Source organism: Protopterus annectens, chromosome 4.part0, assembly GCF_019279795.1.
Source record: "Protopterus annectens isolate FY-2018-M chromosome 4.part0, PAN1.0, whole genome shotgun sequence".
Lineage (NCBI taxonomy): Eukaryota > Metazoa > Chordata > Ceratodontiformes > Protopteridae > Protopterus > Protopterus annectens.
This window is the reverse complement of record NC_056733.1, coordinates 703,184,604-703,201,281: the sequence shown is the minus strand read 5'-3', so window position 1 is coordinate 703,201,281 and position 16,678 is coordinate 703,184,604. Positions and strand designations below refer to the sequence as shown.

Sequence of the window (16,678 nt, the reverse complement as noted above, 5' to 3'; positions counted from 1 at the left end):
ATACTTTCTTTATATAACAACTTCTTTTTATACAAATAATCAGAAAATACACCCTTCATAATATGTTCTAAGATAGTGACTTGTAGCCCATTTGGATTAGAATTGTGAACCAGCATAAAATGTTTGGCAACAGGGTTATCTTCTTTATTATTTATAATATTCCTGACATGCTCCTGCAGTCTAGTTTTAAACTTCCTTTTACTTTCTCCTATATATATATATATATATATATATATATATATATATATATATACAAGGTTACAAGGACATTTCAACGCATAAATAATACCTTCAGTGTTACAGCTATATATATTTTTAGCCTCAAATACATGGCCATTTATATACTTAAAAGTTAGAACAATATAATGACAAACATTGCAATGACAACAGGATGAAGTTCCTAGTCTCTGCATGGTCCTATACTGCAGTGTCTCAGTGGGATATTTAAATTTATTGTGTACCAAGATATCTTTTAAATTCCTACCTTTACGAAATTAAATGCCTAAAGACCTAGGCAATACATTTTTAGGTCCATTGATCTAAACAAAACATTCCAGTAGTGTTTAACAATATCTATTAAAACATCACTGAAAACACTATATGTAGACAAAATAAAACTAATCTTTTCTCTTGATTTCTAACATCTAACTTATACCCCTTACTTCCATACTTATAAGTACCAACTTTATGTTGTTCATTAATAACCTTATCTGTAGCTGTTTGAATACTAGCTTCACTATAGCCCCTCAATCTAAACATCTCACTAGTCGCACTAATTTCTTTAAAGAATTCCTTGTCAGTATTACATAGCCATCTAAGTCTCAAACATTCCCCATAGGGCAAAGAGGCCAAAGTATGAACTGGATGACAGCTAGTCCCCCTCAAATACTGATTACTATCAGCAAATTTTCTACGCACAGACATAAGTAAAATATTGCTGTCCTCCAAAATCAGATGTATATCTAAAAAAGTTATATCTTTTCCCACCTGTATGCCATCAAAGGAAAGTCCAAATCTATTACGTTGCATAGCTTCTATCAACTGATCAACATAAGATATCCCACCTTTACAAATAAAAACAAAATCATCTATAAAACGAAAATAACTAACTATATAATTTAAAAAAAATCTATATGATATAACCATTCTAACTCGTACAAACCCATCAGGTTGGCATACATGGGGGCAAAAGATTATCTTTCTTTTTGGTTCATGCAGTGTTTCCACAGTGTTGTCTGAGGCTCTCTGGGTCACGGCAGTTTCATGCCCTCTCTCAGCTCCTCCTCTGGGTGACAGCTCATCGGAGCAGGGTGTGACTCTGGTTCTGAGGTTGTCTTTCTCAGTTCTGGGCACCCATCCCTCTTTGGACAGGCCTGTCTTCCAGATTATGGAGAGAGCTTTAGCCTCAGCGGGCTCCCAGCTGGTTCCATCCCCATCAGAGTGCCATATTTTGTCTCCTCTAGTTTGCAGCTGTCACAGTCTGTTACATCTGGAGAGTGGGCACAAGCGTTGCAAGGTAACTGTTCAGGGTCTGCCCTCTTAGGAGTCCTCCTCAAAACTTCCCCTTGAGGAGCCACCCCTTAAGAGGGCATGCAAGAGGAAGCACCTAGAGTCTCAAGAAGAATCAGTCACTGAAAACCCAGATTATGATGGCGAAGGGTCCTCACTGTCACCCCCGGAAGATGTCTCCTTTGGAGACGTCCTGAAAATTTTAAAAAGAGGGGTGATTGGAAGCCCTCAAATGCATCATGCAAGGAATCTATGTTCTTGTAAGCTTTTCGTGCCTGCCCATCTGTTTCTTGGGTGACCCTTCCCGATGACGACCTAGTTAAGTTGATCGTTCAGTGAGCGTGGAAGGCTCCTGACTCCATAGAAGCCTATTCCTCCGAGACCTGATAAGATTCTTTCAGCCCCAGATCATCAGCCCCATTGGTCTAAGGGTCTAGCAGTGGATGCCATGGTGGTGGTGGTGGCCACCAAAAAGGAACTCGCAGAGGAGAGTTCAACTGTCCATCCTCCTCAGATTTGGGAAGCGGGTCTTTGCTTCAGTGACCTTTGCTATTCAGTCCTTGAACTTCTTGGCACATTTTACCAGACTCCAAAGGGATCTGATAACTGAGTTTTCAGATACCCTTGCAGGAGCAGTATCTGATGGGTTCGAGCTAAGGTAGCCTCTCAGCTTGCCACCCTGGAGTCTATCTCAAATTCATCCATGCAGCTTATCGCGCTGACAGCTGGAGGGACATCTAGAGCAGCGGGTACAGGCATTGCTATTAGGCGTCATGCCTGGATGTGCTTGTGTGATTTCGTGGAACCCTTTGTCTTCCTTTATCAACGCTGCTGTTGATGGTACTTCCTTGTTTGGCCCAAAAGTCAGAGACACACTAACCAGGTGTGAAAAAGACGGAAAGACCCTTTCTGCTGTGGACGTTCATTTTTCTGCTCCTCAACGACCTTATTCTAGGAATCAGAGGAGTGGAAAAATGTGGTTCAAAAAGACCCTAGGGCCTTTTTGGGATGCACATGGTGAATATTCCTCCTGAGACAGAGGGGGGAATTCTTCTGGAAGATGCCCATTCCATGGCAGAAGGGGTCTGCGTAACCAGGGCTCCAGAGATACTTTTTCTGGGCAACCCTATCAGCACTTCTGAACGGAGGCCTGATTGCTTACCTCTGGAAGCAGTCGGGGAAAGGTTCTCTCTGCACCATTCAGTCTTGTTTACAATAATATCGGATACCTGGGTGTAGAAAATAATTACCAGAGGTTACCGTATTCCCTTCAATCTTTACCCAAAGTCCCAAAAGCAAATCCCTGATGTTCCACGCTTTCAGATGGATCTAGCAGCACTAGATATTCAAAAGCTGCTTCAGAAAAGTCATCCAAGTAGTCCCACTAGACCAAATAGGATCCAGATTCTACTCAAGATTTTTTTAGTGCCAAAAAAGACAGGGGATTGGAGACCAATCTTGGATCTCAACCTACTGAACAGATTTGTACAACAGAAAAAAGTCCATATGGTCATGGTTCAGTCAATCCTTCCCTTCCTAGAGAAGGACAATTGGATGTGCTCTGTGGACCTTCAGGACACATATTACCACATAAAAATGGATAAAAGCTCCAGAAGGCATCTCCACTTCTGGTTAGGAGGCAGTCATTTCCAATTTCGAGCACTGCCCTTCGGTCTCACCACAGCCCCTAAGGTGTATGGCGGTCATAGCAGCTCATCTGAAACTACAGGGATTCCACATGTTTCCATATCTAGATGACTGGCTCCTCACCGCCCCTTCCAGGCATCTACTGCTCTATGCATAGACTTTGTTCTACATTTTGCCAAAACACTAGGCATGTCAGTCAAGAAAGAAAAGTCACAAATGACTCCCACACAGCATCTCAAGTTCATCGGAGAAAGACTAAATACAGTATCCCGTGTGGCCTCCCTTCCTCTTTACAGGTTGTTAAAGCTAAGATCGCAAGTACAGATGATTGTTTCTCAAAACAGTACTGGTACTGCAAGCTCTGGAAACCATGGCAACAGCAGTGACATTAGTTCACCTAGCGATGCATCACATGAGGCTGCTTCTATAGCTCTTGGCGTAACAATGGTGAGTTCTAGCGTATCCCATGTCCCATCCAGTCTTGATAACAAATCGCTGCAAGAAAGATTTATCTTAGTGGATGAAGCTGGAAGAGAATCTGTGGGGTTATTCCTTTTCCCCCTCTCAGCCCAAGGCTGTAGTGACCACGGACGCCTCCCAGATAGGGTGGGGGAGTTCATTTTCTGTGAAAGAGTGTTCAAGGCACTTGGTCCCTGCAAGAGGCCAATTTGCACATCAACATCCTAGAATTGAGGGCAGTGCTTTTAGCGCTGCAAGCATTTCAGGCTGCCCATCCTTCGGGGACAATTACAATCCAATCAGACAACACATCTGTAGTCTGGTATATCAACAAACAGGGGGGAGCCAAGTCTTACCCTTCATGTTGGGAAGCTCTAAGGATTTGGCAATGGGTAATTGCTTCCAACTGCTTTCTGATAACGGATATTTCAGGGAACTCCAATGTGATTGCATACAAATTGAGCAGATGTATCCTCCTGCCTTATGAGTGGTTTCTCAATCCCAGCATAGCGACAAAGATCTTTTGTCTATGGGGTCAGCCTTACTATGACCTATTCGCTTCTCCCATAAACCACAAATGCAGCAGCTACTTTGCCCTATTCCACCCTCATGGGGAGTCTCCAACAGATGTACTTCTTCTGGATTGGTCCCCAGGGCTTCTATATGCCTTTCCCCCAATTCCTGAGGAAAGCCTAGCAGTTGAGAAGCAAAGTGATTTTCATTCCACCTTACTGGCCCCGTCAAGTCTAGTTTCCCTTTCTTTGGCCTCACCTGGTTCACCTCCTGTGGACTCTAGATCAGCTCCGGACCTTCTGTCTCATCCTCATCGGCCTGGTGCATCCCAGTCTTCAAAATCTCAGACTGACAGCTGGGTTTCTCCAATTCCAGTAAATGCCAGGCAGAATAACTTGTCCTCTCCAGTACAGAATATACTTCTGGCTTCCCATAAACCATCCACCAGGAAACTTTACCTAAGCAAATGGAAAAGATTTTCATTTTGTGTATCTACAAGTGGCATTGACCCTTTCTTAGCATCGATTCATCTAGCTTCCATTTTGAATTTTCCTAACTGTTTTCATGACCATTCGTTGATGTCCCATCGCCTATGCAAAATTTTTCTTAAAGGCGCTCTGCATTTAAAACACTCTCTTTCAAAAATCCGATAGCGCCATGAGATTTTACCTTAGTCTTACAATGTCCAGTTTGACAACCCTTCGAGCTGGCAGCCACTTGGGACCTCAAGTTTTTATCTTGGAAGATCCTCTTCCAAGTAGATATCACGTCTGTTAGAAGAATTTCAGAGTTACAGGCTTTGTGTGAATCATCCGTATGTTATCTTCCACAAAGAAAGAGTATCATTTAGAACCAATCCCACCTTTCTTCCCAAAGTAAGTATCGAGTCCAGTGTTAACCAGACTATAGACTTACCAGTCTTCTTTCCAAATTTCATTAACAAAGGAGAGTACTGCTTGCACTTGTTGGACGTCCATAGACAATTACATTTTTACTTGGACAGAACGAAATCCTCTAAAAAATCAAACCAATTCCTATTCTTTTCAGTTACAGATTGGGCAAACCTATATCAAAGGTCACCTTGGACAATTACATTTTTACTTGGACAGAACAAAATCCTCTAAAAAAAAAAATCAAACCAATTCCTATTCTTTTCAGTTACCAGATTGGGCAAACCTATATCAAAGGTCACCTTGTTGAAATGGCTAAGAGATTGCATTACCTTTATGTACAACCAGAATAAACTCAAATTGTCCACTACAATCAGAGCTCACTCTACAAGATCTGTTTCCATGTCAGTGGTCTTCCATTCCAGAGCTTCTGTGGAAGATGTATGTGCAGCTGCAGCTTGGCCCTACCCCACATACCTTGATCACTCATTACACATTAGACTTGGTGTCTAGGGTAAGAGCATCCTTTGGCTCTATGGTTCTCAGGAATATCCTTCTTTAGGGCTGTCCGAGATCTAAAGTAGCAGGGGACTGTATCCAATCAGTCAAGAATGAATGAAGATGGACAACATCAGATAAAGAAGTCATGTTCTTACCATAATGTTCATTCTCTGTTGTCAATCTTCATTCATTCTTGACATCCCACCCTCCTGCCCCCTCCTAAAGGCTCCTGGAGGTTCGAATCTAGTCCTCGAATATTATAGGGATATACTTTACACAGGGCTTCTCTATTTTCTTAAGTATAAGGAAAAAACTAGATCTGAGGTAATGGAAAGAGAGGGATTGATGGTATGTGAGTTTTTGGCTGGCGTGAGCTATGTATAATGGCTGAGTTGGGTCCGAGAGGTCAAAACCGAACCCATCAGTCAAGAATGAATGAGGATTGACAGCACAGATGGAATGTTATGTTAAGGACATAACTGTTTTCCATCTTTTGTGATGCATGCATCCCCTACGGTTTGTCAGGTTGATCCTTATACAGTTTTCTTGTCATCTCCATTTGAACTGATGTCGTATTTTACAAGACTTTTTTTTATTTTAATGAAAACCCTCAAACAAAACACACACACACAGAATACCCCAATCACCTATTAACGTAAAACAAACACAAAAAAACAATGAACATCTTCAAATAATGAAATTTATTCTGCTAAGAGGAACAGTTATCCCAAAACAACAGCTGCACTCACAAACATTAACTAAATTTAAGTAGTGCATGTTACAGTCTGTGCTCCTACTTAATGATGAAAAATGAGAAGGTGAATATTTTCTGCACCCTGTATACCTCAGACAGTGGGGCATTTGATATACTATACAGCCAAGACCAAATCAGTTACTTACATTAATCAATGCAAGCTCTCCCATAAAATGAAAAAAAAAAACAGACTATGGTAGTCTTTTCTTTTGACAAACATAAATTGCCTTTGGAAGTTTCATACGAGCAACGTTCAAGCTGCATATGATTTTAGGAATATTTCAGTTGAAGGCATACTAGAAGGTACCATTTGGATCACTGCCAGTATGGTTAGTAAACAGTACAGTATTGAATGACAGTGTAACTGAAGCATAAGTTTTTGCCCAGATGTGATGTAGATGATCCTGTAATTATCCACATCATTAGATTTTGCATCACTGCTTGGCATTCTGGGTGTATATTGGAGTTATAATTAGATCTGGGCAAAGGAGTAGCTGTCCTGGGCACAAGATGACAGGGAGGTCAATAGGCATGTATTGGAAATGTACTAATGGTGTTTAGTTATGACTGCATATGCTGCATTTGTGATAATATCTGAAGTGCTCTGTTTGTGGTCATTTAACTGTTGAAATCTTCAGACAAATAACTTTTTTTGTTTTTAACGTAGAGACCATATAAAGACCTTTTTATTGTCATATTGTCAGGGCAGGGGGGGGGCAAGATGTGGGAATGCAGTATGTGTGTTCAATAGTAGGCCCTTTTTTAAATTTGCCATTTGTTGACCAGGGTAGGGCACTGAATCCAGGTGGACCATTTTCAGGCTCAGCCCTGGTAGGAAAAGTGAGTACAATGTAATAGAGAAAGAAGAAATTTACAGCACAGATGAGTAGAACAAATGTAGTATTAAGCAGACAGAAACATGATAACAAGGTAGTCTAACAAAGTAAGAATCTTTTTAGTATCAAGGTATACACAATTCTGTTTGCAGAGTTATTACAGGTTAATTTGTGATATAGTATCAGAATGATAAGTTGGAGGACAGGTAGAAAAGCATGGAGCGACAAGGCCCGTTCTTCTATTAGCAGTGGTTGGAGGTTGTAGAAGTGATCAGCACAGATGTTCTTCATTCCACATTGCTGCAGTCCTAACCATTGGGTAGTCCGCTGTCCAGTCGGCCCGAATACCAAAGTATATGGCTGACGTCGGTCAAGGCGCATTAGACTGGCGTCAGGGCGTCCAGGTACTATCGCATGACCGGCGTCATATCCTCAGTCTTTTGCCGCATGGTCGATGCAGAAGCAGTTTTGCGAGTGCAGGTTAGCGTTCTGAAATATTTCGAGTCGGAGTTTCAGACCCGAATCAAAGTTGGCTAAGTACCCGTTGGGAACATTTTGTTTTTTCTTGCCTCAGTATTTAACCGGATGTCAGAAAAAGTGAATAACTGTATTTCTTGTGGGAAACAGATACCTCATAGGGATTACCATACTTTGTGTATACCTTGTTTAGGGCCTGAGCACGCGTTGTTGGTTGCCGCTCTTGTGCTAGATTTAACAAACGCACTATTAAGAGAAGGTTAGACTGTGCCAGGTTAGTGTTTGAAGCGTTGTAATTACAAATGCCGCCGGATGCTCCGGCCGCTTCGATCCAAAAAGCGCAAAGACAAAACAGCAAAGCCTAGGGTTGATGAACCGGCAGTCCCGACGTCGGTTCTTTAGCAGGCTCAGTGGAGCCAGAGGTTTTGCCAGGAGTTCTTTGGAGTCTCAGGCAGAGACTTTGCTGTTACAGGATGTGCCCTCTCAGGAGGTAGGCCAGGCTGAGGGGGCTTCTCAGGTAACTGTTCTTCCCTCTCTTCCCAAGATAGTTAGAGCTTCTCCTACTGTTTCCAAAACTTCTTTGAGGTAGGCCAAGTTCAGCTTCAGTGGGGGCTTCTCCTAGCACTTCAGGTTCTGTGCCTAAGAAACATATGCTTAAAATGGCAGAAGATTTAATTACTATGATTAGAGGCTCTATGCCCCTCCTGATAAGAGGCCTAGGGTGGAACCTGAGTTTGAGAGTTTGGAACAGTATTCAGAGGCTTGAGTCTTCTGCGGAAGACTTGCAGGAGTTTCCTCCTTATTCGGATCTGATGTGGATGATTCCACACCTACAGCTTCTCCTCCTGAGGATTTCTCATTTTCAGAGACTCTGCATTCCATGAGGGAACACTTTAAATGGGAAGGCCAAGATTACTCTGATTCCAGGAAAAGGCTTAGGGAATTCTTATTTTTACCCCAACATAGGCCCTTAGCTATACCTCCTGTGTTGAATGTGGTGGAAGATGTTTTTGCAGAGGCTTCCCTGAATCCTGACTCTGCCTCCTGCCCCTGTTAAACCTGATAGGTACTATAGGGTGCCCGAAGCTCATAAGTATTTGTTTAAGAGTCCTAGAAGGACCCAGAAACTGTTTCTCAGGGGCCTAAAGGTGTTAAGGCCTCTGTGGTTAAAAATCCTGTTCCCACTGATAGAGGCAAGGGCTTTGGATAGGTGGGGAAAGAAAGTGTATACTTCTTCCACTCTAGCCATGAGAGCGTTGAATTGTCAGTTTCACATGCTAAAATATCAAAATTATCTCCTTTCACAATTGAAATCTAAGGTGGATGCTTTGGCGGAAGGTATAGAGTGTAAAGAGTTGCTGGATTTAGTTCATGTGTCTGAACAAGTGGGTAAGCATTCTTTGCAATGTGGTTTTGATGCTGTGCAGGCCTCCTCGAGGGTGGCTGCCACTGTTCTGTTCTTATGAGGCATGCCTGGTTGAGGGATCAGAATTTAGCAGAGCATGTTAAGACTAGGATTTTGGATGCTCCTTTACAGTCTGATGTGTTATTTGGTTAAGCCTGTGGAAGCAGTTTTAAAGAAAATGGAGGACAAAGCTAAGTCTATGCAAACTGTTAAAGATTTTTGCAGGTGCAGCCACCAAAGTTTAGTAGAAATTGGCCTACTAAGGGATGGACATATCCTGCTTTTGATTCCCAGTCTAGGGGTAGGTCTAGGCGTGGTAGGGGCAGAGCTCAAGGTTCTTTTAGGCCTGGAACAGGGGTTCATCTGCTCAGACTTCTGGTGAGGGCAGGGGTCAGTCCTTTAGTAAACAGACCCAGTGACCTGCCTTTTCAGCTGCCAGTAGATTCTCGTCTGGTAGCTCCTTTGGGAGGAAGACTGTCTCTTTTCAAAGAAAATTGGGATTTAATCACTCAAGACAGATGGGTGTTGGATATCATTCACCACGGTTACAGGTTTTATTTCCACACATTGCCCCTTTCAAAGGCATGCCAGGCGTTCCTCCTCCACAAAGGGAAGAAGAGGCTCACAAGCAAATTTCTCTGTTACTCCAAATAGGGGCCATTCAGCCAGTCCCTATACCAGAAAGGGGCCTAGGATTTTATTCTCGCCTGTTCCTAGTACCAAAGAAGGGGAACAAGTGGAGACCAATTTTGGATTTATCTATCCTCAACACTTATCTGGACATTCCCACGTTCAAGATGTTGACGTTACAACAGCTTTTACCTCTGCTGGGCAAAGATCATTGGATGGTAACTTTAGATCTCAAGGAAGCTTACCTTCATGTGCCTATAAGACTGTGTTGCAGTCAGTATCTGCGTTTTCGAACTGGAAATTCTCATTATCAGTTCTCTGCATTGCCCTTTGGCTTATCTACTGCGCCCAGAGTATTCACAAAGGTTCTGGCTCCAGTGATAGCTTACTTCAGGCTAAAAGGAATTCAAATCTATCCTTACTTGGACGACTGCCTGATTCTGGCTCAAGAAAAGGAAGACCTTCTACAGCATCTGGAATATGTCATAGCAGTGCTAAGATGCCTAGGGTATTCTGTGAACGAAATGAAGTCCAGTCTAGTACCCTCTCAAGACATGTGCTTTCTGGGTGTGAGACTGAATACAGCAGCCCAGATGGCCTTTTTAACCCCGGACAAACAAAAGAATCTTTCCAGTTACTTCCATCAGCTATCTCTTCAGTCGGGCTGACTGCAAGGACAGTCCTTCAAGCCTTAGGGTTCATGGCATCTTGTATTCTGGTGCTTCCCAATGCCAAACTGCATGAGGAAGCTACAATGGTATCTCAAAAATGTATGGACACAGCACTGCCAGGATTTGGACACTGTCATTCAAATAATACCTTGCATTCAAAAGAATTTTTGTGGTGGGCTCAGGAATGTCACCTAAACAAGGGACTCTCTGTGACCCGGCCAGAGGCGAGTCAGATTCTAGCGACAGATGCCTCAGACATTGCTTGGGAGCTCATCTAAATGGAAAGTGGATACAAGACAAGTGGCCTGCCAGACTACAGCATCTACATATCAACATGAAGGAGATGTTAGCAGTCAATTTGCATTAATGGCTTTCAAGGAGTTACTTCTTCCAGGGCAGGTGTTGATTCTAACAGACAACACACAACTGTCATGGTACATCAACAAACAAGGGGAACACATTCTTACCCATTGTGCAGGCAAGCAATGATTTTATGGGAGACTGCGCTGGCTTGCAACTAACTCTTCAGGCAGGTTTCTGCGGGAGCACAGAACTCCTTAGCAGATGTGTTAAGCAGACAAATCATGGATCCCCATGAGTGGAAACTGGATCTTCATGTATTTCAAAGGTTGACAGTGTCCTGGGAACTCCAGACATAGATCTGTTGACTTCTCCACTAAACCACCAGCTGCCAAAGTTTTGCACAAAGAGGTTACATCACACAGCTTGGAAAGTGGATGCTCTTTCTTTCAGTTGGAAAAATCTTCATGTGTATGCGTTTCCACCTCTGCCTCTTCTTCCAAAGGTGCTTCTAAAGGTCAGACAAGACAAGCCAAGGATGATTTTAATAGCTCCAGATTGGCCTCGGCAGCACTGGTACCCATTACTGAGGAGTCTAGTAAAGCCTCCATGGCCTTTACCCTTGATTCCACACCTGTTGTCTCAGAGAGATGGCCACCTGCTCAGTGTCAAGCTTCGCTCTCTTCATCTAACAGCATGGCATATTCTGTTTTGAGACAGCCGGTCTCAACTTCCTCAACAAGTTTTAAATGTGATTATGGAAGCTAGAAGACCTAGTACACGGAAAGTGTATGCAGAAAAATGGAAGAGATTTTTATTTTGGAGTGCAGCAAGGAATTTGGAGATTTCTGAGCCTAATTTGAGTGTGGCTCTTCAATATCTTACTGAGTTATTGGACAAAGGTTTGTCCTTCTCTTCCATTAAGATTCATGCTGCAGCAATTTCAGCTCACTATGATTGTGACTCACCATTGTTTTCGCATCCTTTGTTCAAGCAGTTTCTTAGAGGGGCAAAGAATATAAGACCCCCACGTAGAGCTCCTACTCCTGCTTGGGATCTCAATTTTGTGTTGGAAAAACTTACTCTACAACCTTTTGAGCCTGCGGGTACTGCTGATTTGAAATATTTGTCATGGAAGACGGCTTTTTTGTTGGCTATTACTTCTGCAAGGGTTTCTGAGTTGCAGGCCCTTATGGCAGTAGAGCCCTTTCTGATTTTCCATAAGGATAGGGTATCACATTACTAATCCTTCCTTTATGCCCAAGGTGGTTTCTAGTGTGGCTTTAAACCAAACTATTCATTTGCCTACTTTCTATGCAGATCCCCAAAATAAAGGGAAAAGATTTTGCACACTTTAGATGTACATAGGCAGTTGCGTTATTATTTAAGCAGGACTAAGGATTTCAGGCAGTCTCAGCAGTTGTTTGTTTCTTTTTGCTTTGAGTTCTCAGGGCAAGCCTGTGTCTAAGCAAACTATTTCTAAGTGGATTGGGTTTTGCATTTCATTTTGTTATTCCCATCATGGCAAGGAGATTCCAGCTGGGATTAGGCCTCATTCCACTAGGGCTACTGCCACTTCAACAGCATTTCTAAGGGGGGTGGCAACTAAGGATATTTTGGAGGCAGCTACTTGGAGTTCAGTGCATACTTTCTCTAAGCATTACCACCTTCCTCTCTACTCTAAATCTAGGGCTGGTTTTGCCACAGCTATTTTGCAAGGCATGTTGACAGCTCCTGCTTCCTTATGATTTGCCAGCCTCCCTTACCTCTGCTTTGGGATTCTACCCAATGGTTAGGACTGCAGCAATGTGGAATGAAGAACATAGTACAGTTTGTACCTACCATAAATGTAGATGTTCGAGGATCCACATTGCTGCAGTCAATTATCCGCCTTCCCTCTGTGTTAGGGTGATGGTGTGAGTTGCTATATATTATTGTATATGTGTATATATCTGTGTATATAAGTTTGGTGCAGGGCTTTTTGGTGTTTTGGATTGGGCCTTGTCTTTTTAGGGTCTTCTGACATCTGGGGCAAGAAAAGACTGAGGATATGACGTCGGTCATGCGCATTAGTACCCTGACGTCCTGACGTCAGTCTAATGCGCCTTGACCGACGTCAGCCATATACTTTGGTATTCGGGCCGACTGGACAGCGGACTACCCAATGGTTAGGACTGCAGCAATGTGGATCCTCGAACATCTACATTTATGGTAGGTACAAAACTGTACTTTATGTGAAAGGACAATTAGCACTTTCAGCAGAGACAGTGAGTGGGCAGAAGGGTACATCAGCTAAAATGTGGACAATTTTACTAAAAGGTTTGTGTTTTTGTTTCCTACTAGGACAAGAAAAGGGCCACAGATATCTGTTGCTTCTAAGAAATATCAATGGGAGGTATTGAAAAATTGAAATTACATCCGTTTTCTGCAGAAATGTTCAGATAAAGCTCCATTAAAGGGGTACGGTCTTGTATTAGTGGAGAGAGGGCACTGAAAGGAATGGAAGAGCAGTACATCTTATATGGGGTACAGAGTGCACTGTAGAAAAAGTAACACTGTCTAAAGTGTAGAATGGCAGCCATAACCATGCCATAGTGGAATATAACAACTTAGGAAATATGTATACTTGTTTAATGGGACATATTATCAAAAGGACATGTTTAGGTTAAGCATTCTAGAACCTTTCTCGGAGTATTGCATCTCTGATATTGTTCTGATGGTGACACTAGTCTTCTCATTCCAGGATTATTTTGTGCCTTGCACTCTGAACAACAAGCCTCTTGTTTTATTACATTTCATTGTCCGAATGAAATTCAGTCGAGTGTTGTGCTTCACTAACTCCAGGGAGGCCTCCCATAGGTGAGTACATTTTAAAATTGTTTATTATTAGAATATTTTGTCCAAACTGTTACTTTAATTCATCTGCTTTTTTGGAATTTTTTTATACCTTGCTAGGACTGGACATCACTGATGTATTGTAAGCGAAAGCTGGATAATGTAAAAGCAGAAACAAATAATGTCTATTATAAGGATACAAAGTAACTCTGGATAAGGACCTGTATAATGAAAGGACAACGTTTAAACTCTTAGCAATGCAATTTCTGTAGTCTGTCAAGTGTCACGAGTTCTTTTCTGTGCACTAACCCTCTTCCTAGGAACGGGCTACTTCTAAATGTCCTCTCATTGTCTGGTTCTTTTTAAACACTTGTTAAAATTTTGAATGCCTTCAAACTAAGTGGCAAGTACGAGAAACAGTGAATAGATGGGAGAATAGCTTGGGCTGACATTGTTCTTAATAATTTAGATAACTTCAAACTTTGCCTTTTTATTGTTCATGCTCCTTTCTAACTGCAGTTTTATGTTTGTTCTGTGTATATATTGTTGATGGAAAAAGTAAATAAGGATTAAAAAAGAGGAGTGTCCTCCTCTAATCCACATCAACAAAATAGTAACAGGCACAAATGTGTGGTTGAAGTATCCTGTGTCGCCCAGTGATATTAGAGGCTGCTGCAATCTGAGGATGTTTGTTCGCATCAAGTTAATTTCACGGTAGTTGCCCTTATTTTTGTAATTTTGGGTGTGTGATGCTGTCGAGTTTTAAAAAAAAAAAAAAAAAAAAAAAAGTTTTCACAAGGAATACTTTTTATCAATTTTTTTTTATTTATTAATTTTTTTTTTAATTTTAAACAGCTAGATATATTTTCAGTTTCTTTCTGGTCACGAGTATCAGGTGACCCCATGTGGTTTTTACTTATATTTACTGTATTTTTCACAATTATTTTTTCAAGAAAATTTCTTCTGCCAATGTTTAACTTTTGCAGAGTTTCCAGTGGATTAGCCTTACTGCATTTTGTCTTTAATGAAGCAGGTACTTACCCAGAAGTATTTTGCATCCTTACAGTAGATGTTTGTTTCCGTTGTTGTATTATTCAAATTTCACTTATAACATACAACCCAGTTTTCCTATGTGTTTTATTAACTTACCAAATGTATATCTTTTCTTGTGTGCTAATGGGTCCCAGATGTTAAGTGAATGGAGGCATTCAGAAAATGTTACACTTGGCAGAAAGTAGGTAAAGGCAGAAATATTAGGGAAGTAGGTTGTTGAATGTCATGTGTGTGCTGACTAGATATGATACTGCCTTCTTGTGCAGCTGTCTGAAATTTAGTGAAGAGCATGCCTACGTATGCGTACTTTGTTGGACCTTGTGTGCACAATCACTTTCCCTAACCTCAGTACAGTAATTGAGGGCAGTAGCCATCACTGTAAATAAAGAAGAAATCAGATCATTTGCTTATGACTTCATAGTGTTCACTTTGGGTTGTAGGAAGAATATGTTATGTTACCAGTTCACTTTATACTTTATTCAGAATAAAAGTGCTGTGTGAGAAAACTGCTTTGGGAACTTGAGGTAGGGAAGACTGAGAACTTTTAAGATATATTCAGGCAGTAGGACTAGAAACAAAAATGTCTAAGGGAAGGATGTTATGACATCCTTATGGTTACCCAACAGGTGGTGTTTTAATAATGATAATCAAACCTTAATCTCCAGGATCCCAACTCTGGTTAGTGATCGTACGATTACAAGTGAGCTCCATTGCTAAGGACCCATTATACAACGACCCCCCCATTAATATTCAGAAACATGCACGCTGATTGGTCAGCGTGCACGTTGTAAATGCGAGTTATAGTAATGGAAAAAGGTCTGGTCGCCCAGACTTTTTCCATTGCTATGACTCTGACAGCAACACTGTCTCGCTATGTTAAACGAGTTTAACATAGCGAGACAGCTTTAAAAAAAATCAACGGAGATTCTGTTGCTTTTTTAAAGCTGTCTCGCTATGTTAAACCCATTTAACATAGCAAAACAGTTTGTAAAAAGCAACGGAGATCTTGCTTTCTCCGTTGCTTTTTTCAAAATTGTCTCGCTATGTTAAATGGGTTTAACATAGCGAGACAGCTTTAAAAAAAGCAACGGAAATTCTCCGTTGCTTTTTTTAAAGCTGTCTCGCTATGTTAAACCCATCTGTATTAATTCCTTGGCCTCCACAGTCCTTAACTCAAAGATTATAGTATTTATTAAATTTAGTTGTTCAAACGTGAGTGCATGCAATGCGTCAGTAATGGAGTTTAAATTGCCACAGCCATGCGTGTGTGTTACAGAAGTTGGTCAAATTCTGAACCAATTGTTCAGTTCAGTGTTCAGCCTTAACATTTAAATGAGATATGCCCAAGGCAGGATGCTAAGAAAGATTCCCTGAAATACTTCTGTCCAAAGCTGATTTCATCAAGAGGTGATGTTCACACTGCCAGGTAGCTATCCCCGCTATGGTTGTTCATCCATACCAAGAATACCATTAGTTTGTGTCTGATCCACCTACTGCATGTCTTTGGAATGTGGGAGTAAACCAAGAGCACCCAGAGAAAACCCATGTAAACACTGGTAGGATATTCAAACTCTGCACGAATCAAGCTGGCGAACCTGTTGCTGTAGGTTGGCATCACTGCTTGCTGCACCAGTATCATTCCCCCACAATTACACTAAAGTTTTGCTATTCAAAGAATTGCAATTACAGCCCTAACCCTTCCAACAGACACCTACATTATAGTTTTTGTATGACATCTGTCCATTAGGGATCTCACACTCGTACACATACCATGGATGTCCTTTCATGTCACTGTTGCAGTATTCATAGCATGATAGCCCAATGTCCGGCCAGTATACCACAGCCTTTACATCATCCTAGTGTTGTACATAGTGTATGCTCCCCAGATATGCGTAGGACATAAACATAATGTACATACCTTCCAGACTCGGAACAACTTTGCTGCCAGTCTGAACACCATTCTCTTTGGTCTCCAGGACCTTTTAAAGGGTAAAACAGTCGTGTGACACATCATCAAACAGGTGGGGCACAAGGTCTTATCTTTACAGACTAGTCCTTTAGGCCTGGGATTTGGCTGTCCACCATCAGGTGACCCTTCAGGTGGTATATATCCCTTCAGAACACAACTCTGTGGCAGACTCCCTGAGCAGGTCCAGAACACATCACGAATGGATGTTTCTCATAGAGGTGTTTCTGGA

At 41.7% G+C, this 16,678-nt stretch overlaps 1 protein-coding gene across 1 annotated transcript in view; it reads left to right on the top strand.

Annotated features, from left to right (window-relative positions):
- DDX51 (DEAD-box helicase 51) overlaps positions 1 to 16,678 on the top strand; it is a 523,171-nt gene that overhangs the window by 408,490 nt on the left and 98,003 nt on the right. Inside the window, exon 11 of the mRNA XM_044068677.1 lies at positions 13,336 to 13,451. Coding sequence (XP_043924612.1) covers positions 13,336 to 13,451 — 116 coding nt within the window. The remainder of the gene's footprint in view (positions 1 to 13,335; positions 13,452 to 16,678) is intronic.